At 45.3% G+C, this 25,738-nt stretch overlaps 1 protein-coding gene across 4 annotated transcripts in view; it reads left to right on the top strand.

Annotated features, from left to right (window-relative positions):
* TRAPPC8 (trafficking protein particle complex subunit 8) overlaps positions 1 to 10,179 on the top strand; it is a 53,733-nt gene extending 43,554 nt beyond the window's left edge. For 3 of the 4 annotated variants that reach the window (XM_086472485.1, XM_086472484.1, XM_086472486.1), the window contains 3 exons: positions 5,247 to 5,392; positions 6,912 to 7,001; positions 9,130 to 10,179. In XM_086472485.1, coding sequence (XP_086328611.1) covers positions 5,247 to 5,392; positions 6,912 to 7,001; positions 9,130 to 9,364 — 471 coding nt within the window. In that variant the 3' untranslated portion in view covers positions 9,365 to 10,179. Of the gene's footprint in view, positions 1 to 3,771; positions 3,820 to 5,246; positions 5,393 to 6,911; positions 7,002 to 9,129 lie in introns of all 4 variants that reach the window. The other variant, XM_086472483.1, reaches the window with a different exon arrangement.
* The last annotated feature ends 15,559 nt before the right edge of the window (positions 10,180 to 25,738 follow it).

Here is a 25,738-nt window from a genome sequence, read left to right as displayed (position 1 = left end):
GGACTTCCCTTCTGACCTCATTGAGGTCTGGTTCTAGCAAATGGGTGGGGAGAGAAGTAGTAGGGATGAATCAATCTGCATCCCAAAATAAATGACTGACTGTGCTGGGGTAGAAACTTACATTTCTGGTTGAATGCACTGGAGCTCTGGTTGTCTCCATCAATTCAGTATCAAACTAAAAGAAATGAATCCTGCCACCAGCACCAGGGAGGGTCCTGGTGTACCCTCAGTTCGTTTTGAGGAATACATGCTGCTATATTAGCACTTTCTGTCTATAATCTGTTTCTCATCTATTACTATTATTAGCTGTTACACTGATTACTGTATTCACTTTCTCCAGCACAAGGAACACAGTTCCTTTGAAGCATTCAGTGCCTTGGTTGGAAGTGAAAATGCATCTGTGTTGTGATGCAGCTGAAACCTTGTACAGCAGTGATGGTGGTTGTTTCTAATGTGTGAATTCTACGTCCTCATGGCAACCAAAGCCCAGATTTAGCTTGGATTTTAAGAGCTTGTAGTCTCGGGACTGTCAAGGATTGAGAAGTTTTGTATGCTCATGTACTTTTTTTTTTTTTGAAACTGGTGCCTTATACTGTGAGGAGAGTAGATAAACCCCTCTGAGACGGAAGGTGAGGTATAACAAATGAAGCTATTTGAGACTGCAGCAGGTTACTTTTTTTAATTCTTAAATGTGGAGTGAATAGAATCTCCAAAATAGGGTTAAATGAGGCTAGGTAGAGAAGATAATAAATCTATTAAGGATCTCATATCATCTTTGAATTATCTTGTTCTTGTGTTACACAAGCAGTGAAAAGCCGGGGGATCCCAAACCCAAACGTTACTTCTAACTTAAACATTTTCAGTATGTAGTGTTGAGACTTACGATGTAACACTTAAATAGTTTGCCTTGTAAGTCTGTATTTACTCTCTTAAGCCATAAACAGGGTTGGAAACTCTAGACTGTTCCTGAATGTTTCGTGCTGATGGTAAAGTAGTCAGTTGTTTTCTGTGTTCCAGACAGCAGAGGGAGATGGAGATGTGTGCTTTAGTCCTCAAATGATAAAGGGCTGCTCAGATCTGAACATAAATTTGCAGATTCTAAGCAGGGAGTCCCCTAGGATGCAGGAGTCTGCTCCCTGCCTTCTTGCTCTGTTCTATTTGCTGCTCTTCAGCGACTTTCTTCTGGACTTGAACCGCTTCTCCTTCATGCTGCTGCAGCCAGCAAGGGAATTTTTTGTCTGTCACAGCCATCCCCAACCAAGAACAGTTGCACAATAGACATGGAGAAAACACAAACAAGGTTTCTTTCTGCACCCCTTTTATTATTATTTTTTTTTAGCCCTTTGTGAAATCTTTGTCAACGATTGTCAAACCATAGCTGAATTCATCAAATAACTGTATCGAACAAATCCAGATAGCTTGCTTTCTATTTTGCTTAAATTCTGTGCACTGGCTGGCTTCTGCTGCTCTGCCAGTTGTGGCGTATCTCGGACTAATTCTTTGCCAGCTTTTACAGATTTAGTTTGAGCTGTTCTGGGAAGCAAAGCTGTAGTGAAGCGCTGTAGTAGCAGAGCAGTAGATCTGTATTCGTTGGCACTGTTTTGTGTTTCTCAGGTTCTTCCAGCAGATGCTGGCAGCTTGGTAGTTGGGTGCACTGTTACAAAGCCATCTTTATCATCGGGCTTGAGCATAAGCTAAGCTGTTAGGCTGCTGGCTGAGATGCAAGGGCAGGGGGTTCCTTGTGGAGCACGTAATGCGTACAGCAGAGGTGGGGAACAGACAGCAGGAGGCGATTATTCCAAGTGTACCTTGCCCTAGCATTCGCTGAAATCCAGATAAAAGATCTGGTTTCTATAAAACACACGATAGTGGGGCTTGGGGGAGGCTTAAAATCTTTTTCTGTATGTACCCACATAAAAAGAAAGAAAATAACAGTAAAACTCTGTGTGAATTTTACTTCTATATTCAAATGCAGGTGCTTCCTTTTCTTCCCTGTCTGTTCAAAATAGAATTGTGAATTGTAAACTTTTTTCTTTCTAACCAAGGCAATGGTAACTGTGGCTTTAACACTTAATGGTTTTCTGTCATTAGTACAGATGTTTTTGTTAACATGACAGTGTTTATTTGTTGAGATAGCCTGCTTTTGAGAGTAGGTTACTGGACACTGGGCTTACCAGGTGATGTGAACTACTTACATCTTTGTTTGGAATCATAACACATAGTATGCTGAAAGAACACTTAGACTATTGATTGTTGAAGCATTTTTTTTGTTTCACGTCTGAATCAGCTCTCTGAATAATGTGAAAAATGTTTGTCTTCCTGTCCTTTCTCTCCTTGTATTTTTGATAAGTGGCCTTTTGCTAAAGGTAGGGGGGAAATGCTAAATATAGTTTTATTTCCTTGAATCAGAAACACAAAAGGTGCCACAAAGCGATACGTTACAGTCACTAGCAACAGTGTTTGAAGAATAAATCACACAAGGTGTTAGTGAAGCAAACAGGTCTGAACAGATGTGTTGGCAGTAGCTGTTTGAGTCAAGTATTGAAACCTCACCAATAAAAACTGGCTGGGTATTTGTAACTAATGGCTGTTGTTTTTTTGACAACAATACTGCTGTGGGTTCCCTTTCCCTTCTGAAACTTGCTTTCAGGAATCAGGTTGTTTTAGCTGAAGATCAGCTTGTGACTGCATCAGGAATACAGCTGTTGTGTCTCTTTTCTTGGCCTCTCTAACTTAGGAAAAGCACAAAAACTCCAAATACTTTAAACATCTGTTCACAGCCAGTGCTGTTAATCAATATTATTTCTTATTGCTGTCTCCCGTATTCTTCTAATCTGGTGGATTCAATCCAAAAGCTTCCCAAGGGAAAGCACGGTGTGTTATGGTGGGATGGCAGTAGTAGCATGGGGCTGGGGCATCTGCCACGCTTCTGGTTGGCAAAGCCTTGGCACCGATGGAAGGTGAGAAGCTGTCGAGCAGAGGCTGGTCGCTTGGGCACGCTGGCGTGTTGGGGGTAATTCTGAAACACGTGAGCATGCGAGTGTGAGCTTGGTTTTGACCCAAGTCCAGATGAGGTCAAGTGTGTAGGAGTGTGTTTCAGGTCAGGTGCACTTTTTTTTTAAGATACTGTGGCCATGTACAGCCCTCTGTGTTCATCGTGGTCTTGTAAGGCCCTAAATGGATACCTTCCAGGCAGAACTGATCTGTTTCTGGTTGCTCATTCGGTCCTGTGGGTTTAGACCAGCACTAGCCCAAAGTAAAGTCCGTGAAAAAGCATACAGTAGGGATGTGGGCTTTCTGGCAGTGTTTCATTTCAGAGGTGATACCAAAACCACCAGGCTTGGAACAGGATGGTCTTTAAGGTCCCTTCCAACCCAAACCAGTCTATTCCATCTTCTTGGTTTACCATTTGGAAGTGCTTAATTCTCTCCTGAAGCATTAAGTAATGAGAGTCATGTACTAAATGTCGTGTCTTAGCCTTTGCTCTAGGTGCACACTTACAAAAAACCTAGGCTCTGAGCATCTGAACTTGAAGACACAGAGATCTCTTCTGAATCTGACACCCAGAAGCTGGCTGGAATTAAGGCTTAGCTCTGTGATGGTAACTGGTTAATCTTGCTGCTTTCCAGTCCTTCAGTAGAAGTGTAACGTTAGAACTAAAGGTTTGAAATATGAACGGCACTCTGCAGTTCCACCAGTAAATGTTCCTGCTGCGTTTCGTGATGTTGTTGACTGTTTGTAGAGATAAACCTTCGTATTTGTCTTTTGTAGGGTTTTAAAAAAATACTCGGGAATTCTGATTGGGAGGACTTGGAACAGGTAATTGACTGCAGGGCGAACTGCAGTGTGTAGGATGTTGGTACGTGGTTAACGAGGGCGTTGAATAATTGCTTGCTGGACTGTAATTTGAGGGGAAGGATAATTTAAATGAAAACCTGCAATCTCTTCTCTGGAGGCCAGTGTGTGTCAATTTTCATCATTAGATACCCGTAGGGTAGGGTGGAAATACCAAATTAATCACTTAAAATATATTTCATTGTTTACTATCAAATATCTTTTTTTCTTCTCAAATTACTTTTATTAAAACCCCGAGTCTTCCTTTCAAGAGGTATCCAGTTGCAAGCTTGGTAGAACATTGGATGTCTACCCAGTATTACCAGCACAGGCAAACGGTGGCCGAGATGTCCATACATTTTTGCAGAAGGCCCAGTGTTTGTTATTTTTGAGTCAGATTTGGTTGCCTGTAGTATTTCTTTTCAACTTCGAAGGTACAACCCAGTGTGCTTAAACAAAAAGTACTGCTTTGTTACGCCGACCTGACTTGCTGGTGGCTCTTTAAAAATCTTCTTTCACTTGCTTTTAGTAGTTAGTCACACTTATTGCTGCAAATTCTTTTTTTTTTTCTTCTAAAGGTGGACTTTTTGCAGAACAGATTCACAAGGGAATAATGAAAGGCAACCCCTTCCCTTCCCAAATCAATCCCGTTTGCAAAACAGCTGAGACGATGCTGGACAGTTGCAGCGGTGCTGTAATGCTGGACCAAATGCGGCGCGGTTGCCTCGTTTGGTGTTGCATTTCTGTGTCATCTGAGTTAGTCTGCTTCAGAGAGGGGTTCTGCCCCCAGGGCGGGGGTGAATCCCAGGTAGTGCGTCAGTGCTTGACTTGGGCTTTCAGCTGGGGACCGAGGGGACTTCTGTATCTGTGAGAGCTTGCTCTACAATTTTTCAGACACTCTGCGCTGTTAAATCCTTCTGTCGTGGTTAGCACCTTCCTGTAAGCTGCTGTTTGCTTTACTTTGGGACTGTTTTGGGAAACTTGGCTATTGGCTTTCCTGTTGGGAGCTTCCCAGGGTAGGTGATGGCTATTTTTTTTTTAGGTACAGCTGCTGAATGGGGACTGTGTAAATGCTGTCCCTTTTTCGTAGGACCAAACCCAAACCAAACACTTAACAAACCCCTGCAACAACAGCAGGCTTTTGTGAAACTGGTGCAGATCCTGTTTTCACAAGCAGCTGTGAAATCTCTTGTCTCAGAAGATGGTGATGGATAAATCGTATCAGTTCCTCCTCTAGCGCGCTCAAATACAAAACTCTTTGGGAAACACCTGTAAGCCTCATGGTGCTGTAGGCTTGTGTCTAACTCCAGAGAGTTCATGATAGAAAATGGTAGTTTCTGTGACTGGATTTCTTGTTGTGTTGCACAGTACCTTATGCCAATATTTTAAATGTCAGTCTGACTTTGTTTCAGGAATTGCCAGAAATGGTTCTCTTAAAGTTTTTTCGACCGGAAAACACAGCAGTACCTGCAAGACCAACACCAGAGCAGCTTTCTAATCTTATCAAGACAAGTCTTCACTATCCAGAGTCTTTCAGTCATTCTTTTCATCAAAAAAGGTTTGTGCAACGTTTTCTTTAGAAACTTGAAACGTTGTTAATTTGACATCAATCCTGCTGGGAGATGCTATGTTACACAAAAGATACAAGTCTGGTATGGGGGGGTAAAATCCTGCTCAATTCTTAAACTCGCTGCCCCACAGTTGATCAGTGAAACGGAAGTTTCGTGTAGAGAAACGGGCTGTAATACCAGAGTTCACAGTAACTAGTGATGTTATCCAACTTACTGGGAAAAAGAAATACTCTGCTGCCTTTGTGTTTGTTTTTTGGTGTCAGAGTGAACGGTGTGACTACTCTGAGGAGGAGCTAGGCAGAAAGTGGTACTTTTTAAGTCAAAAGAACTGCTCTGTCTGCAGCATCTGACTTGCCAAGATTAGCTGCACGTGGTTCTGGCTTGTGTCAGAAGGAAGGGTGGTAAGTTTAGATCACTGGGGCTTGTGTCCTGGAAGACTGTCAGAATCGACCTCTGTCAAAAAGCAGACTGCTGGAGTGAATTAGTTGGAGCTTGTAAAATCTGTGAGTCTTTCAGAATTAAGATGATCTGAACAAAGCCTTCTGGATTCATTTCCAGGCATGAAATGAACTGTATTTGAAACATAAAGGTACCTATTTGGGTTTGAGTTGTTTCATCTGAGAACTCTACTGTGTGGTACCTTTTTCCCTGAAATTTCGATTAATATAAGTTGCCAAAAGAAAGATTCATTCTTTTTTTAAAAAATCTAACTTTTAAACGCGTTATAAGGTGGCATATTTCAATGACGGTTAGAAAGCAGGCGTTATTCCAGTAACAAGTTCATATCTTACTTGTTACAGTTGCTAATTGTTCCTTTCTTGTTAGTCAAGTTTAGGATATTTAAACTGTTAAGCAATGAGAAGGAACTGCAGTGACACAAATCACTCGTCGCATTCATAGAGCTGTTTCAGCTGCAGTAGTCTGTGTACCTGCCTGCGACTATCTTGGGGACTGTCCTGCTGCAGCATTATTCTTCAGAGCTGTGCTAATTGTGAACAAGCAGAATATCAACTAACTGTATGGGTTCGATTTTGGGATAAAGGCTTAAATTAACACCAAGTGTGTATGTGCTCTCCTGTTTGGGCACTTCTGACTAAAACTTGGGGCCAGATGCCAGCGATTCCTTTGCAGGAGACAAGTACCTAGACAAAAACGTGCTGAACAGTAGCACAGTGCACCGTGTCATCTGACATTCTGAAAAGTCTCCTGTCACAACAGATGACTTCTGTAAACCAAGGTATTTATGCTTTGCCTAGGCTTTCTCGGCTGGGCAAAGGAAGGCGGTAACTTCGTTTGGCTCAGTTGGGCCCATGTCGCTTACTCCAATTAGTAGCTCTTACTGTAGGGAATGTGAAGTGATTAAGCTGCTACATACACTGACTGTTGTGTAGGAGACACGTGCCTGTTGATTTTATATGACTTGACATTTGTTTTGACTGTTGGAGAGTATCAGGCCGCCCGGAGTAAGACATCCTTCCTTTATTGTGCAACTGTTTCTCTCCGCAGCCTCTGTCTGGTCCCTGTCACTCTCCTACTTTCCAATTGTTCCCAGGCTGTTGTAGATGTAATGATTGATTTGCGGCATAAAACAACAAGGTAACGTGTGAATGTTCATCGCAGGATCGTTTTGGTTGGAAGAGACCTTTAAGAACATCAGGGGGGTCCAGCCCTAACACGACCAAGCCCACCACTAAACCTTGTCCCTGAGCACCACGTCTGTACGTCCTTTGAACACCTCCAATAAAACAGTATTTCATTGAGAATGCTCCCTAGTTTTGGGGAGTATTGTAATGTTTTAATTGAATATCTAGAAAGGGATTTTTTTTGACAGTGCCTTCTTTGAAAGGATGGAAGGTGATAAAGGCTTCATACAGTCAAATGGGAGTCTTCAGCGAGTGCTCAATTTGACTCTGCTTCGGACCATTGCTAAGGCAGGACCTGGATTTGTGACTCTTAGGTAGTTAAACTCTGCAGTGTTTTCTAGGAAAGTGGAAATGCTTTTGAACTGGTGACATACGAGCTTTGTATTTAACTTTAAACATCTGTTGTTGGGTTTTCATTTTTAAAATACCAAGTAATTTGAAGACAACAACTTTGGAAGTTTAAACAAGTACTTCCTCCTGCCATTTGGCTTAGTATAAGGTGTAATAGGGCCTTAGGTATCTTTAAGATTGCCCCTGGGTTTATCAGCTGATTCTTATGACTGGTTTTTTGGTTAGAACTGTAGTATTATGTCCAAAAATATTAGCGCTGAGGGCATGTCTTGTGAATGGTTTCTGAACGTTTGACTAAGGATTCGGTGGGAGGGGGAATTCAGTACCACGAGACACCATTGTTAATTCTGCCAATTCTGTTAAAACAAGGCAATTTAACTCCTTCACAACTTGGGACACCCCCCAGCAGATGTAATGCTGCTCCATCTGCTTACCACAAAACAGACTTTGTGGGACCCCTGACTGAACGTTCTTGGTGCAGGGAAGGCAGAGGGTGAAGGCGCTGAGGCAGGCTGAGCCATGGGCCGCGCTTGCTTCTTGCCCACAGTCTGCCCAGACAGTTAAGAGGTGAAAAGCCCAAGGCCTAATACAGTGGCTTCAGAAATAGAGGACAGAAGACTTCAGTCTGTCTCTAGAGATCAGTTAAGATTAGGAAGCTCTTGACCCATCTGGTGTGTTTTCACAAGGTTGGTCGCGTTTTGTAACACCAAGATGTGTCTCTGGAAGGATAGTGTAGTCCTGTGCCTTGAAACCTCCGAAATAAACCCAAACACACCTCCCAGCCCCACACCAGCCTGTGTTTATCCACGTTGGCTGTCTCTGTGGGACACACTGTCTGCTTGAACTTCGGTGGGTGGGACAGGCCCAAGAGTGCCTTATGTGGGGATTCCAGAAACGGTGACAACTTGGGTCTGTTGTTGGTGTTACTAACAAAAAGCTGGGAATACGCTGGGATTCGTCATTGTATGTGTCTGTATAATTAATGTTCTGTGTAGGGTACATTGGGAACCGAAGAAAGGGTTTAAAGTTTTGTACTGGCTCACCTGAGCCGAGGGGAGAGCTGCTTTGAAGGAGTGTGTGAAGTGTGAGTCAACACTGAAAGGTGTTTGTGAAGAAGTGAGGACCTGGAGTTACACTGAGCTGACGGGTGGATATAGGGATCCACAAAGAAACCCCAGGGTACCTTAGGTGCTCTGGGCGTGTAGGTGTAGTAGGAAAGAGGACGTACAGACGTGACAGCTGCTTTTTTTTGTAGCTGCATTTAGCACCTTGATAAAATGTGAAGCACAGTTCTGTCTGTACCTGTGATTTCAACAGTTATCCTTTCAAAGCCTAGCTTGGTCTTGCTAGAACCACCTTAATCCCTTCAAGGTAAGGGGAGGTGGGGGGTGTGGGGAACAAAGCAAGCACGGTGTGTTTGGGGAAGGCAGTGACTTAAGGGAAAGTATCGCAGGCAGGAAAAGCACTCAGCAACTTCCAAGCCGTCAGAGGTGACTGATGGTGGGCACTGTGGCATCCAAAGACTGCCAGAATGATAACTTAAGCTTCCAATTCCTGGCTTTTGGAAAAAAAGCTTTCAGAAAGCATAGACAAGCATCTCTTTGTAAGGAGCCAGTGACAGGCACACAGTGAATCCTCAAGTGTTGGGAAAGCGTGAGGTTGAAGGAATCGTGTAGACTGGGGTGGGTGCTTCAGGTACAGCGAAATAACTTTGTCACCTTCTTTTTCAGCCCGGAAGCACTAGAAATCCATGGATCTTTTACGTGGCTTGGGCAAACACAGTATAAGCTTCAACTGAAAAGCCAGGAGGTCTATAGCTTGCAGCTGAAAGCTTGCTTCGTTCATACAGGTGTCTACAATCTTGGAACCCCCAGAGTATTTGCCAAGCTAGTGGACCAAGTTACTTTGTTTGAAACGAGTCAGCAGAACTCCATGCCTGCACTGATTATTATCAATAATATCTGACCACTTCCTGGAAAGGAAAAAAAAAATCACACTAAAAGACGAAATAAATGGGATTCCTTTCTTATATTGCTGGCTGACATTTTGCTGCAGTTTTTGGAAATAGCACCTCAAACGTCTAACTTGTTACTAAAGATTGTGTAGGAAAGAAAATAGCAAAATATTCAGACTACTTGTCGATTTGTTTCTCAATGCAACGCACGTTGGACTGAAAAATACGTTTATCCTTTTATAATGTATTTCTGCTCTGGTAATTAAGATATTCATAACACAAAATACTCTTTAACTCCAAATCTGAACATATTTGTATGTCCTCTGCCCTGTCAAGAAGGCAGCTTGACTGCTGTCACAACTTCCAGCATGGTGTGTTAATACTTGTGGCTGTATTAGGATATGGTTCAGGAAGAAACCCTCACTGGCTTTTTCCTCTCTGAAGCCATTAGTCATGATAAATCCCAACCTTACTGTGAAGTTCAATAAGGTGTCTCGAATCCATTTCTGTTTCTTGGTTCTTCACTTTTAAAAAATTTTGAGTTTTCATGTTGATGGGAACTGGTGACCTTTCAAGGTTTTGACCCACAGGTCCCAGCTAAGGTGTTTCGAAAAGAACTTCTTCAGCTGGTTTGAGTATTTCTCATTCATCTCAGCACAGAACGCACTATTTCACAACCATGAGATCTGTCATTTAAATTGTCACTGGCTTTATTATGTAACTATAACAATTGATCTGTTTTAAAAAAAAAATCTACTCAAGATTTTCAAGAAATGTATTATATTTATAACAGACGTACTGTAAATAGAATAAAACATACACCATATTCACTGTAGGGACTTGTGGCCTTTTTTTTTTCCTTCCTTTTTATGGGATTGCAGCAATCTGCAGGTGCTGGTGCTGTGTGTTCCGTGCTGCCTTCTCGCTGGCCCCGTTGCTCGCCTCCGGTCCCCGGCCTGGTGCCACCCCCGGGTGGCCTTGGCGTGCCTGGGGGCTTGCGGTGGCCGTGGTGGTGTCTCCACAGTCGCAGAGGAGCAGACGCTGCTTCGCTGCAGCGCTGGGCAGCACGGGGGGTGGCTCCACCTGACGTGCTTCAAAGTTGCGTAAAAAAAATTCAGCATTTTATATCCTTTTTCTGCAAAGTCCTGGTCTTTGACATATTTTAACATCAGCATGCGTGTTATGCCCGCTATGAATTTTGACATTTACAATGATTGGTCCTCCCCATTAACTAACTTCATTAGGATTCCTATACTCATATAATCATTGGTGATCTTGCTGATCAAGATCTCTGATCTACAAAGGAGGATGGGAGGGTCTTCACCTTCCCATTCCTTAGTTTCTCTGGTTCCATCCCCTAAGATAAGACACGCCAGGAATGGGCACTTTCACTCCCTGTCTCCTGCCTCCCTGTTCTGTGTGCTGGACGATTTCCCAATTAGCAGCAGCTTTAGCTCTGACCTGCTTTGCAAGGCCTGCAGCTGCTGTTTCTTAGCAAAAGTCAGGTTTTGTGTATTTCTTACTACAATGTAAACTAGTATCATCAATACATGGCGTTAGTTATTCCTTAAAGTAAACTAATATCATCAATACATGGTGTTAGTTATTCCTTAAAGCAATTAAGTCGTTCATTAAAAGCAATGAGTGATCAATGAAAAGTAATTATCTATTCAAAATCTAAACTTAATTATAACAGCAGCTGCCTCTGGAGTTCTGGCCCGCTGTCCCCAGCTCCCACCCCCGGCCTTCAGCTGCCTGGGGCCCCTCCGTGCCTTGCTGCGGGCCGGGGCTTTGCCCTCACGGCTGCTGAGCGTGGGCGAGGGCTGGGGGAGGGCACCGAGGGCAGCGAAACCCGCCGGGAGTCGGGGTTTGTGATGGGTGAGCTGGGCGCGAGGGAAGCTGGGCACCTCTGGTGGCCGAAGGGAATTCCTTCCCAGGACCACGCTGGCTTGGGAAACCTCTGCCTTCAGCCCTGCTGCCTTCTGCTTGGACAAGGTTTCCAGTTTTACCAGTAAGCGGTACAGCCCTACGGCCGGCTGCAGCCCTTCGAGCGTCCTGAGGAGTCTCAGCGCCCACTCACAGCACGTGGCCTTTTGTGGTCGCACTTGATGCGGCTGTGGATCGCGCGGGCTTATCAGCCCTGGAGCAGTGCCTAACCTTAAACACCTTGCTTCTGGGGGTGAGGTTTTCGTGCTGAGGGGCAGGCTGGAAGACGACCTTTCTGCGTGATTCTTGGCGTTGTAGCCTCATGCTGTGTCATCAGTCCTCTTCCCATCTTGGCACTCTTTTAGGGAAAGAGAAGGCGTATTGATGCCATTCAGCTGTGGACCACAATGTCCTAAGTCATGGCTGGTGTGTTTTTAAGACTTCTTCAAATACTCAAGTGGCACAAGTCGCATTATTCTGACAGAGGACGTTTCCACAAGAGTTTTGAGAGATACGGGTCAATGTTTGTGTTCGTGGTGGGTTTAACTATTATATTTCAAACTGCTTAAGAGGGTTTACTTAGTCTGTCTGCTGTATAATTACATCAGTATTCATTAGTTCTTCAACAGGCATTTCTGTGTCAAGGGCTTGTGCTGCAACCCTTATCTTGTTGGTTTTGTTTTCTTGGCTCATACCTCGTAGAGCAAAGGAGGAGGTTGTTAGTTGTTCCAGTTCCTTTCTTTGCTGCGACATAAACTAGGATTCTAATTACAAACCGAAACACAAAAGCAGTTGTAAGAGCATGTCCTCTGCGCGTATTGAAGGCCTGGGTGGATGGTCACAGGAAAACGTCCTGGTTTAGAATGAAGCAGGCGTCCTGCGCTATGATCAGAGCTGGGCACCTTTCTGATAGGTATGGAGACCCCTACTGTGAGGGAAAAAAGATGATTTTTATCCTTCAGAGAAGCAGAAGGGGTTTGTGTTTTGTTCCTTATAAACTCTCCGCCTGCCTGCCTCCCATGTGAGAAAAGGCAGGGGTAGGAGTCAATGCTTTTTCCTGTTAATGGGTTCGGTATGAATGGATGGATGAAGTTGGTGGCCCTGTAGGAGCGGTAAAATGGGTGCTCAGACCAATTCGTGAGGTGTTTAGTGTAGTAAGGCATCCTTGTGGCCACAGCGGTCGGTCAGGACACAGGGTGTAGCAACGAACGGACGCCGGAAGAGGAGTTGAGTCGAGCTTCAGGGCTGCGTCGGGTTTTGGTGGGGACCAGGCGCTGGGCACCTGCCCTGTGTGCCCTCCCTGGATCTTCCTGCCGTGCTTCGCCCCTGGGTTTGAGTTTCCAACCGTTGTTTGCCTGGGGACGGGGGCTTCCCCTGGGGGTAAGGGAGGGGAGAGCAGGGTTGGGGTCTGTGGTGCGTACGCCCCCGTTGATTTGGAAGGTGTGCGTGGCGGGGTCGGCCGCCTCTTCCCGAAGTCTGAGCCCGCTCTTTCCGCAAGTGCTCCGCAAGAGGAGGCAGCTCCCGGCTGCTTTCCAGCTCTCGTCAGCTGCAGCTTCCCATTCCTTATCCGTCGGGCAGAGCCTGTCAGGCTGACGTCCTCGTGCGGGCACTCGCTCTCTAGGGAAGCCTTCCTGGCTGGTGGTGCAATGGAGGGTCCTTGTGTTTCTGCTACAAAGGGACACTTAAGCATTCCTGTATATTAACAGTGAAGAGGCTGAGTCTGCCTGCTAACTCTTACTAGAGCTGGAGTCATGGCTGCATTAAGCGCTTTCCAGAATAATACTGATGAATTGAAAAACTAATTATAAAAGTTGAGGTTTTTTTAATGTTTTACATTCTGTTAATATTGTAATTACATTTTATTTTCCTTTATCTGCTGAATAAATTTGGTGCCAGGGAGCAGATGTCTCTGCCGTAGCAAGGAACCACCTCCCAGACAATCTTGAGCTTCTGTTTGCTTTCCTAGTGCTTCATCTCGCTTCCAGAAATGACAGATGATTTAATCCGCTTCGGTTTTAACTTTCACATAAACTCTTCTTCTTGCTAAAGCATGCCCTTTCTTCTTCCAGCTCCATCAGACCTCCGAGGGAGTGCTTTTGTTAAAGGGCCTGTTGCTCTGTTGTTCCTGTAGGTTCACGCATTCTCACACATCGTTGTCATACATCCCTTCTATGATGTAAAGTGCTGTGTGTGTAAATTCTGCCAGTCTTCCTCAGGCAGAATTCCTTCAGCGATCATGCCTATATATCTTCCTAAGAGCTGATGATCTCCTGTAAATCTTACTAGATATTCAGCCATTAATGGAACACCACTCGCTGATTAGAACAGAAAGTGATTTTTAAGAATTCCTGTGCTCAGCGAGTAAGATTCACCGTTATTTATTTGACAATTTAACTGTTATTCCTCTTTTCTCTGTAAACCAAAGGAGAATTTAATTCCCCCAAGAGAAATCAATTGTTTTAGGCCTCAGTACCAAACAAATGGTTTCTGTCGTTAGTTACAATGCTCAGATGGACAACTAAAATCATCTTTTGATGCCGTCCCAATGAAACCACAGTGGAATAAGTGGTATAGCTGTTAACCTTTCTTTTTAGCATTTGTACAGCAAAGTACAAGTAATTAGAAAAGAAAACTTGACACAAAGGTGATGAAGGGGGTGGAACACCTCCCTTCCGAGGAAAGGCTGAGGGAGCTGGGTCTCTTCAGCCTGGAGAAGAAGAGACTGAGGGGTGACCTCCTCAACGGTTATAAATACATAGAGGGCGAGTGTCAGGAGGATGGAGCCGGGCTCTTCTCGGTGATGGCCGGTGACAGGACAAGGGGCAACGGGTGCAAGCTGGAGCACGGGAGGTTCCACATCAACATAAGGAAAAGCTTTTTCCCTGTGAGGGTGACAGAGCCCTGGAACACTTCATTCAGAAGCGCACAGGTTGTCGTTCTCTTTGTACAACTTTTCTTACCTTAATTTGATTCCTGTGGATGCTTTTAACGTGCTTGGCAGGACAAATGGGAGTGTATTATCTGGCATTCCACATTTTAAGAAAAAAAGAGTGATCCAAGGTAATTTATTGATTTGTAATATCAGAACTTTTGAAATGTTGTCCTTGTTTTTTCCTTGCAGAACTAGCCCTCGTACATCCGTGGATAAGCTGCTGCACACAAGCCACGATGCTCTTTGACTTCTAGTTACTCCTTCCAGCAATTGTTTTTTATAGAAGGTGGAGTGACAGATGCCAGATGTGGGACACGAGCATGATTTCCGCCCTGTGCTCCAAAAATATGGCTTTCCATAACCAGAGTGAAAACCAAATTAATTTCCAAGAGAATTCTCCACAGTGTTGAACGGGCAGGCCGTCAGTGCACCCCGGCATGCAGAGCCAGCTCGCTTCACGGTTGCGTGCTGAAGTGGCAGTGGGAGGGAAGAAAACGGGGGAGCAGAAGCGTGTGCTCAGAAATGCCTGTTCAAACACGTGAACGAGTGGTTGGTCTAAGGCGTGTTTACAGTAGTTAGCGTTACGCCTTCCGAAGTCTTCACGAGCACAGCCGTGGCAGAAAAGGTTCCCGTGTTTATTGGGGAAGGCCTCTGCGTGCTCCTTATTTCAGGAATCTTTCATGCGCTATGAAATCGTCGGAGTTGCTGCGTGTATCTTCTGTTGGCTTCATTTTTTTGGGTCAGAGTTACCAAGAAGGAAATGTTTTAAAAACCGGAAGATTTCTGAGATATTTTTTTTTAACTGGCAGTTTGGCTTTATTATTACATTTGTTGGATACAGGTGATTAAAAAGAGTGTAGAACCCATCTCAAAAGCTTTGTATAGGACTAAATATAATGCTTCTTCAGGATAAAAATAGAATTATTACTGCAAGTGCATTAGGAAATTTTTCTGCTTCTAGTTTCTTCTTAGTCATACGTCGATGTGACTAACGCGATTTGAAATGAAATAGTAACTTTTCCACCACCTTCTTGCTCCTCCTGTGGCACTTTGCCTCCCTTACGCTGCGTCTTTTCACGCTGGGCTCCCTCCTTCCTCTCTGCTGCGCTCGCTGCCTTCCCTCGGCTTTCTTTTCTGTTACGGACCTTTCTTCCCCTCCTCCCCGCGCCCCAGCACCCAGAGCACCCCTGGGCAGCTCCGCACCCGGCACCCGCTGCTCTCACTACACCCAACAGAGCAGTAAAGAGCTGCGAACTGCCCGGTTTCGGGGTGAAACGTCCAACCTTTGTGACTGATGGCTTTTGCTTTCCCAGGCGCTGTCAGCGTTGGGCCGGGCTGTGGAGGCCAGAAGCACGTGCTGCAAGTCTCATTTTTTTTTTTCCCCGTTGACTCTGGCTTTCTTTTAGCGAGGCACAAGACAGCTTTTCTCTGGCCCACCTGCCCAGATGACATGTTCTTGCAACGGGGATGGAAGGGAGACTGGGATATCCCTGTTATTTTTTTCCCCCTTTAGACAAAAACCCTCTCTGTAGAGGGAAGCAGTAGAGGCGTTACTGCACGACGTGCTTCTCGTGCTGTCGTCCCTCTGTGAGAGAAATACGCCTTCTCCTAGAGATGGGTGTCTAACAGAGAGCTCAGTGGTGTTCCTCCCGTCATGTCATGGGTAAAGGACATCTGGAAAGCAAAGCCAAGAGAGGCTCTTTGGACAGGAAAGATATGATTAGCATGCTACAGGTTTGGTGCCCCTAGGAAGGCTAGAAATAGACTCTTTGGATACATCGCCTGCATAAGCAAGCAGGATCTGTATTTTGGACCGGTTCTCCGGGCTCAGGCAGTGCAAGCAGTGCACCAGGGAGACAGAAAATCAAAGCATTACATCCCCGAAGGTACCCTTCAGGGCAGGAGGGCACTTCACCCATCGAAACAAGAAGACCATAATGTGCGGGGTGTGTTTTTCAGGGAATTGCAAAAAGCAGCTGTGGGATAGGTGAGAGAAGTGACTGGTTTTGCGGGGTGGCACAGGACACTGCCGGAAATATCAAAACTGTTCAATACAGCAGTTTTGAAGTGAAAAGCTTCCGTTTTCTTGGTCTGGAATCTTAAGGGTGTTTTTTTTTACGATCCAGAAGGTGCCAAACCAGCTGAACCCTTTGTCCTTGGGTGATGCCCGATGGCCGAGGGTGCCTGGGAGGGCAGCGGCACGGCAGCCCCACCATCCAGCGGCCCACAGCCTGCGCCACACCTGGGGGGTCTGGCAGGGGAAGGGTCAAAACTGCACTATCTGCTGCACACCCCCTCCTTCACAGGACACCTCGCAGGCCCCGAGGCCAGAGCTACCCATACCCCACCCCAGCGAGCTGATGGAGCTGATGGATGCTCCAGCGCAGCCCTTCGCTGAGACCCACGGAGGCCCCGGGTCTCCTGGAGCTGTAGAGGTGATGCTCCCCTGCTGAAGAACCGCTCCTCTGCCGGCGTGCCAGCCTCGGGGAGAGGCAGGCAGCTGCCCAGGCCCGCAGAGCTGGAGAAGCAGCTGGTGATCTGGCCTTCTCCCTCGTCCGTGGTTCTTGGCGCTATCGATGTATTTCGTTCCAAATGTAAAACATCTGAGACCAATCCTGTCCTTCCTGCACCGTGGTGATTGCATCGTTATTGCCAATTACACTTTGCGGTTACTCACGGATTTTAATCTTATTGTTTTATGAACTGCAACTAATTAATCCTCTCATTCCTCTCAGCTCAACAGACGCTATTGAGAATCGTCTGCGTTTTGGTTTCAGTTGAAGAACCGCAGCGGAGATTTCAGGAGACTTGTCAGTGTAATTAGAGGAGTCAAGGTGCTGGAAATTGGTCTCCCATCACTTGGAATCCGGGCACAGCTCTGGTTATGCATCTGTTATTTGGAGGAGTCACACCGTAAAATTAATAGCTGTGAGCTGAAATGAGGATGAGTCTTGTTGTCTTTTGTTTGATGTGTCGCACTTTCTGAAGAGGGTCAGGGCCAACCTGTTCCATTGACAGAGAGACACTGGCAGACGCTGTCTGCCAGTCAGTTGTTGAGATTTAGTTCAGAGAGACTGGCAGAAGTTGTCCTGAGTGCTGAAGCACTTTTTCCTTTTCAATTATCTCATTTCTCTGCTATGACACTCTGCTTCCTATCAGGCTTCATGCCGAGACAAGGCTCTTGCTGAATGCCGATTACCTGCTGTTCAGGGAAAATGTCATTTTTCCTACAGGCAGTTTTTCCCAGTTCTACACGCACGGTCACAGGCAGCTTCTCTACGGACTGTGGTTGCAGTCAGTGTGCTCTCTGACGGACAGAGGTGTACAACAGAAATGACTGTGCTGGTTTAAAATACTAGCTAAGGCCGCAGCTTAAAACCGCTTTGCTCTTCATTCGCTGTCCAATCCATCGTTTCCCCCTCCATCACTCACTACTGCTGGGTTTTAAACACCTTCCTACAGCAGGCAAACCCCAAACAGCCTAATTGCCTGGGGAGGGGGTTGCTTCAATAACGCCCTGGCTGCTCCCCCCGTAGAGAGGCAGAGCCAGAAAGCTGGAAGGCAGAAAGAACATTTAAAGACTTTTGCAGGGAAAGCTTGGCCCAGGTCCAAGGTATCGGGAAGCGCTCTGCACCGCTTGACGTAGGTGATTTCTCTTCCCAAAATATTTTATTCTTCTCCGTTCTTACCTGTGTCGGATTAAGTTCCACTCCTGATTGCAAGTGGATTTTCTCCACTTATTTTTGTGAGGCAGAGAGGATCCTACAGCAGCTTTATGCTCCCACGGTGCCCGCGCCAGACCGCTGCCTGCCCAGCAGGTCAAAATAAACAGCGCTCCCAGCGGAACCCAGTTTGACCAGGCCGATGAAACCAGGGTGTTAACCAAACCGTAAGGCAGAGTGGGTTCCCAGAAGGCACACAATTAGCTCCTGTTTTCTTCTCGGTCTGGTCCCTGCCCAGCCCAGCTGAACGGGAGGTGGTTTGGTTCTGCTGCTTTCAGTTATCAGCTCCCTACCTGCCTCTGGGGTCTGGCTCTTGCAGCTCCCTCCGCCCTGGCACATTGCTGTGTTGGCCCTGATGCAGTCGTTGGTGCCACCTTTCTGGTATCAGTATTTAGCTAAATAGAGAAAAATAAAACTGAAATAAAGGAAAAATGTTCCCCCTGTACAGACCGCACTGTCTGACGTAGGACAGACTCGTTACGGCTTGTGTTAGGAAACTGTTATTTCCCTTTGCTGTATCACTGTGCATCTTCTGAATGTTTCCAGTGAACGTTGCCAGAATGATCGCAATTATCACCTAATTTTTGGAAGCTGCACAGGTTACTCTATGGGAGGGTGGTGGCAGCTGGTTAGAAAGGTGAAGCGGAACGTAGAGCTGCTGAGTGATCTGTGCGGCACACCGAAAACTGCAACAGGACTGACAAAAGGAAAACCATTTTAGTTGTGTATTCACCACCTACCTAGTCTTAAAAACAAACGGTAGAAGGACATGTTTTTCCCCAGGGAATTCCTTTGGAAATATGACTCACTATTCAGTGTTTGTTAGAGAAGCGAAGACAATGTCTTTTTCTTTCGGCCTGGATGGAGGATTTAAGACCTCCATCCTGTTAGGCGGGTTGTCACGTGTCAAGAAGGAATGTGGGAGATCTGCAAGGAGATCAACAGGAATTTTGTCTTGGCCAGGACTGCAGGCTCTGCCTGAGCCGAGGACAAAACCCTTCTGCCTTTATGGTCTGCCGCGAAAGCTTGATTCAACTCTTGTCTTTGTTAAATCTTTAACAACGTGTTTCTGGGGGTTTTGTGTGCCGAGAACATGCTAATCCTTGCTTGCTGGGAAGACTAGAAGACTTGGCTAGTTCATTTCAGCGGTGAAGAAGAGGGATGTGTCCTCGTCCGCTTCCCAAGTCTCACAGGGTGCAAACGAGGGCTGCAGCATCGTTGTCTGCACCTTGGTGCCGGTACGTTTACGCTGCTGCTGAGGCGCGGCGGGGCTATTTCAGGCTGCCGAGTTAACTAAGCGCGGGTTCCGTGCGCGGTCCTTAGGTGTGAACAGACGTCGTGCACGGGGTGGCTTAGTTTACGCCGGAGATTTTTCACTGGTAACCTGCCTGACCTTCAGCCTTGAAGGTAATCGAAGCTGACAGTCCTCCCTAAGGTACTTTGATTTGAAAAATATACAGCTGTAGAATATCCAGTTGGAATTTTTCAAAAGAGGGGCAGCTGGTGAGGAGATCTAGGACTCAGGCCCCACTAGAAGCACAAGGAGCAGATACAGTGCACAGATAAAAGTTCAAAAAATTAGGTGTAAAAGCGAGACTTTCACAGGCAAGGGAATTGTCAAACTAACTATAAGTGCGATTTTTTTTCTTTCCCATGTCCCATATGAACATTGAAGAATTTGGTTGGGTACTGCCTCGCTCTTCTTCTATACCAGGACTTTTAATGTGAGAAGAATAGCGCAATCTACCGTGGTACCACGGTGGTTGGCGTAAGGAAACAGGAGAGAGCAAATTCTCTGGGGCAAGGCAGGCTTTATTTTACATGTGCTGTCCATGGATTAACCAAGTCAAAACATCCAAGTGCTGAAGAGGAGAGGAATTGTTGAGGTTGACTCAAGGCAGTGGATTTTATGAGAGAAGAGATCTTACTAAGCCGCCCTGAAACACTCCTGACAGTGAGGCTGAGTGACTTAGTGGGAACTCATCTGAGGAAAAAAGGCCGTTCTGTGCATGAATCTTTCCTCATTAATCAGCACACTTGCAGATGAGCTAGAAGATTACACACGGAAAGCTTGGCTATGTAGGGTTTTATTCAACTATAGCAAGCTAAAAATGACAAGAAAAGTGTAACCAACTCTTTTGCCTCCATCTCACCCCAGATTTTTTATGAGGCTGAGGGGTCAGAGCAAGGACAATTTGTCACATTAAACCTTCCCAAACTCCAATTTCTCTGCCCTAACTAACAGATTGAAAAGGATGGCGGTGTTTTGTGTGAAAGCGCATTTCCCTCTTGTCTTTTTCCTTTCTCTTTTTCCATCAGATTCCTTAAGAGATTAAAAAACCACCAAACCACCCTTCAAGATCTATTCTGCATAACAGATTCTGTATGTTGGCTCAGGTACAAAGGAAAACCTCTCGTATACGCGCAAAAGAATTTGTCAAGCTTGCACAAACTCACCTTTGCTTTAACGTATAGCACTTCCAGTTTCAAAACGTGACCCTTCCCTTACATGACTAAACTGGGCATGACCAGGGACACCCAATAACCTCACAGTCTTTACCGTTTCCTCCCAAACTCTGTTCTGTACTTTAATTAGATTTAAGGTAGCAACTGCCAAGGCTGTGTTTCCCGTCATTCTTTGATGACTGGGCTGCTAGTTTTTGACCCAGAATAAACATATTCCTGACTTGAAACAGCAGACCTCTTTCCTTAATGCCAGTAAGTGACAGCTGTATTTGTAAATCAGGGCAAATGACTTCTGTCAGCACCCAAACACTGCTGCATTGTATGGCTCTGTCACTCCTCGGTGTTTTGCCACATATACTCTTGACAAATTGCCACCGTTTAAACATTCCTTAGTGTCTACCGGTAGCGTAATATTTGGACAACAGCCTCAGGTTTGAGAAGATATCCAAAGCGAATCTTTTAAAGAATAACCTTAAAATCTACCGATCCACAGGGACAAGCCTACAGGAAGTTACACGCTGATAGGTAAGCGTTGTGATGGAGTGCATGTGCCCGGGAGCAAGGGACACACTCTTTGGGTTCACTGCCACAGCGTTTGTCATGTGGTGTACCACGGAGGGGCAGTGAGTTCTCAGCAAAACACTGCCATCCATTCCTCCCTGGTCAGTGTTGCCTGTCATTCACACTGAAGAGAAGCGAGGCCTTTTTTGTCTCTTTGAAACTCAAAATCATTCAAAAATGTTCAAAAGAGTTCGTAGGGCAGAGCCGTTGAGGAATCACTTGGGAGGCATCAGTCTCTACTCAAGCAACAAGATTCACAGAGCCTCTGGAAAATGACTTCCTAATAATACAGAAGAACATGTTTGTATTTGCAAAGTGGAATAATTAGGACCGATTTCCCCAGCGCCCTGTCGCCTACAAACACAGCAACACATTTTGAACAGACAAATTCGTAAAGATTCAAGTCTGCGAGTTGCTTCTGGAGGCAGGGACACGGGCTGTCGTAACTACAATTTCCCCGAGGGCCTTGGAGGCTTCTCGAGGCTGAGGGGAAGGCGCAGTGAGAGGAAGGGCTGCTGGCACAGACAAGTGAGGCGTTGGTGCCTGAGACAGGCTGGGGGTGTCCTCGCACAGCACAGGAACACAACATCTCAGCCAGCCTTTTGGAGGTTTAACGCAGCACAAGAAGCGTGGCAATAAGGTGTTTTCCTTCCAGTACTAGAATCGTACCTAACACCAACCTGATGACCTCCAGAAGGGCCTACAGTAGGGATACGGTTAAAGAGGTGATGGGAAAACCAAGTGTCACAATTTGTTGCTACTGAAGTTTTAAAATTAGATGGAAAACAATTAGTCGTTCACTGAATGAAAGGTGAGGAGTTACATATTCTGCTTGGTTGCTCGTTTTAGAAACTTTTACAAGTCAAGAGGGATGTTGCCTGCTTTGTCCTGCAGCAATGATAACCTTTTCCTTAAGCAATAACAAAACCTAATTTATCTCTTTGGTACTCGTTAGCTTGTTCTGTAACGTTGCCATCGTACTTTTGGCACATCAGTTTCAGTATTCTATACTGAATTCTGTAGTGCCTTGACCGTTCTCTTCAAGGAAGATTAAATCATATTTTTTTTCTTCTCATTCATAACAACGTTATTTAGAACACACGGTACTTACAAGGCGTTTGACTGCGAACCAACTCTTTGTTCTGTGCTTGTTTGGTCCTTACCTAAAACGGGGGGGGGGGGGGGGGGGGGGGATGTGTCCAACTGCTACAGGAATACAGCTCCATAATAATAATGGGTTCTTTATTTTCTCCAGGGTTGTGAAGGCTCAGGTAGGTCCTTTTAAACTGATGTGCGTTACTGGGGCTGAGTGTCTGGGCTCAGTTCCAGCAGCTTAGACTCTGACTCTCTGCTAATGCCGCTCAGCTGGTAAAACTGGTTATTACTGCGCTCAGTTCTAGTGAGCGCCACCGGATCAAATATTTGTTGGAATCTCAGTAGTATCCTTCCAGCTTGGTCGACCTGAGAGGCTGCAGGGTGGTATAAGCCTGCTTTGCCTGCAGGCTGCCCCAGAAGGATGCAAGCCAGCTCTAATCTCTAATGCAAGCTGTTGTGATACGCCGGTATTGAGCCTGAGCTGCGAAATCCATGCAAGGTTTATAAGCTCAGAGTGGGTGCTGTGCTATCACTGCCACTGTCACCATCACCATCATGGGTTTGTTCATCCTAGAGAAAAGGAGACTAAGGAGCGGTGGGTTTAAGTGCACTCTTCAGTGACCTAAGGAGGCATTATTGTGAAAACAGACTCCTCTTGGGAGGTGTACGCTGAGAGGACAAGGGTCCTTGCAGCAAGGAGCGAGGGAAATTCCAGCTGGATGTAAGGAAAAATATTATTCACTGTGAAAGAGGTTCAGCACTGAAAGAGGTTGAGCAGAAGGTCCTTGGAATCTCTACCCTTGGAGACATTCAAAGCGAGACTGGATGAGGTGTGAGCAACCTGCTCTGACTTCAGTGTTGGTCCTGTTGGAAACAGGAGGTTGGACTAGAGGACCTCAGAGGTCCCTTCCAGTCTCAACAGCTCAACATCCTACAGATCCTGTTGTTATACACATTCCCTCTTCCTTTGTCTCCCTCTGGCACACTGACTTTTGTGTAAAAATGTATTTTTCAGCGTTGCAGGAATTAGTTTAGAAATTGTTTTGTAATGGTAACTTGCTTCTTAGGGGTTGTTACGGTATCAGTGCAAAATACCACCCTAATCCTCAGGAAAACAAATTCGGGAGGAAAAAACGTCCTGTCATGCCACAGAATTTTGAGCTGGACAGCAAAATAATAAATGGGGTCCTCTGCTGCGTGTAGGGCACAGAGGCAGGAGGGCTGCAGCTGCTACAAGACTAATTCTCTCTCAGCTCAATCAAGGAAGGAGGCTGTTTGATAGCCAGTCTTCTCACAATGCTAGGAGTTGTTCTGGCATTAGGTTCCATGTGCAAAAATATAACTGCTTCCTGGCTACCATCTAGAGGCGGGGTTGGACCCCACAGCTGGGAGGTTTTTGTCTCTCCCGTGTAGGACGTGACGTTTTGTTCCCCTTATTCTCCGTGGTACATAGCACCATTCTGCAGAGCATCCTGTCTTGCTCTGGTGTTTAATCTGCACTGAGACCACAAAAGCAGGAGGGAAGCGACCCGTAATATGCAGTGGAAGACTGTCATTGCCTTTGTAGACCTGGAGGGTGATAGTTAGGAAAGGGTGGGGACCATCAGAGATGTGGCTTTGCTTTATCCAGAGTGATGCAGAGACTGGTACTCGTCTTAAAAGACGTCCGAACCAGTCTTCAGAGGATATTCTGGCTTTAAACAACAAGCATCCATAACGTAACCTTTAAAAGAACGCTGCCATGTAACTCCAGAACTGCTGACAAATCACCTCGTAAATGCAGAGCAAACAAGCTGCACAAAGGAGGCAAATAAAGTAATGTTTTTGAGAAGTATTGTACTAGCGCTAAGAGGAGTCCTGGGATTTTTTTTTCTTTATATTTCTGCTAGTTTTTAATTTTTCTTGATGGCTTCAACATTGGAAATGGAAACATTATGGACTGTTCCTATCTACCCGACCTGAATGGTCAAAACTTAAACCAGAATTACCTTTCTCTGGCACGTTAATCTTGCCTGAAATTACCTGCGACTGTTTCTTATCCTAGACTCACGTCAGTAAAGGCTTCAGACTATAATCCAGTGTTATACATTCTTCTTCTAAATAGATCACTGACTGTGATTACTTTTCCATCAGAATAAAACATCTCACTCCGCAACACTGTGCTCATTATTTACACACATGTTGACTCTCAGTGAGTTTTTTGGCAATTAATTAGCTAGCTGATTCAAGATGGTTTGTTCATTTGAAGTTCTACATTTTTTCATAGATTTAATAACCTCTTCCTTTCAAGAAAACGCACCAAAATTTGTTTCATTCTAAGCTATACAGGCAGCTGATAACCAAAGACAAGTACTACTAACGTGAGTGCCAAATTGCAACAAATTTTGTTTTGATTGCTCCAACACAGATATTTACTGACAATTTTTTTGCTGTACATGTAGTAGTTCATGTGATTGACGTTACTGCATAAACAAACTTTCTCTGTTTGAGGATCAAAACACAGTTTTCTTCACCTCATCCGACTTCTGAGAGCTCAGAGGTATTTCTGTGGATTTTCTCCAAACTTCTGCTGTATTTTCTCCTGTACCTTTGTAGCACGACAGTCCCATAACTGACAACGTAGCTCTTGTTCCTCACGTTTTAAATTTCATGTGGCTGGATTAATACATACATACCTCTGTGTGTGTATATATGGTTTTTTTCTGTGCATTCTGAGAGGTAGCAGCAGACCCCAGTGACAATAAAATTTTGATATATTAAGTGTATGAGCTCCTGTTCCTCCATGAACGACGAATCACAACCTGAAATGGTAAGAGAAGTACCAAAGACCTATCATTTATTACAGTTGTTCTGAAATCTTTGGGTTTTTTTCCCAGGCTGGGCTGTTGGAGTTGGCTTGGATCTGTTTCAAGCATCTGGCCTCTGTGTTTCTGAGTGGCTTATGCATTTGCCCAGTGGTTGTGCTGGGACCTGCTGCATGACATAGTGCATTAAGCAAGAGATGAGTTTTAAGATCTGCGTCTTTCAGTGGGATTTTCTGATTTTCACACGTACTTTTTAACATGACAGGCTTATAACTAAGCACCCTAGGTCTGTGTGGATGTAAAACAGACTAAGCCAAAGTAACCTCACACGAATATTTTTAAAGGACTTCAGGAGGCTGCGTTTTACAGGCATTACGTTGTATTGAATTGTAATTTGGCGTGGAAGGTGAAGAAAAATACCCATCAATTTTTTTGCCTCTCATAGCGGCAGTAAATAGTTTTTCCCAGAATGCTTTAAGAGAACTGAAGTCACTGTTCCCCACTCTCAGCTCTTTCTTTGGTTACCACCTATAACCTCAGCTGACAGGAGGGAGCATGTCCGGTCCTCTGGTTCCTCAACCTCAACCTGGTGTTGTAGCACAGACCATTTATTGCAGAGCTCACCCACCTCCCTTCCAGCACACGAGTGTGCACGTCCTTCCCTGCTGCTCTGGTTTGGAAGTAGGAGGAATAACTCCACACAGAGGAAGGGAACTGCAATTCCTCCATCTGTGTTACGTAAAAAGCTTGAGGAGATCTTAAAGTCCCTCTTCACGCTGGAGATGCACATTTGTATCAAGTCAGACGGGGAAGACAGCAGCGCTTCTCGCTTCACCCCAAATCTTGTCTGCTGGGCTCCTTCCATCAGGGACATCAGCG

The sequence above is a fragment of the Leptosomus discolor genome, chromosome 13 (genome assembly GCF_034619465.1).
Source record: "Leptosomus discolor isolate bLepDis1 chromosome 13, bLepDis1.hap2, whole genome shotgun sequence".
Lineage (NCBI taxonomy): Eukaryota > Metazoa > Chordata > Aves > Leptosomiformes > Leptosomidae > Leptosomus > Leptosomus discolor.
This window is presented reverse-complemented; position numbering and strand designations above follow the sequence as displayed.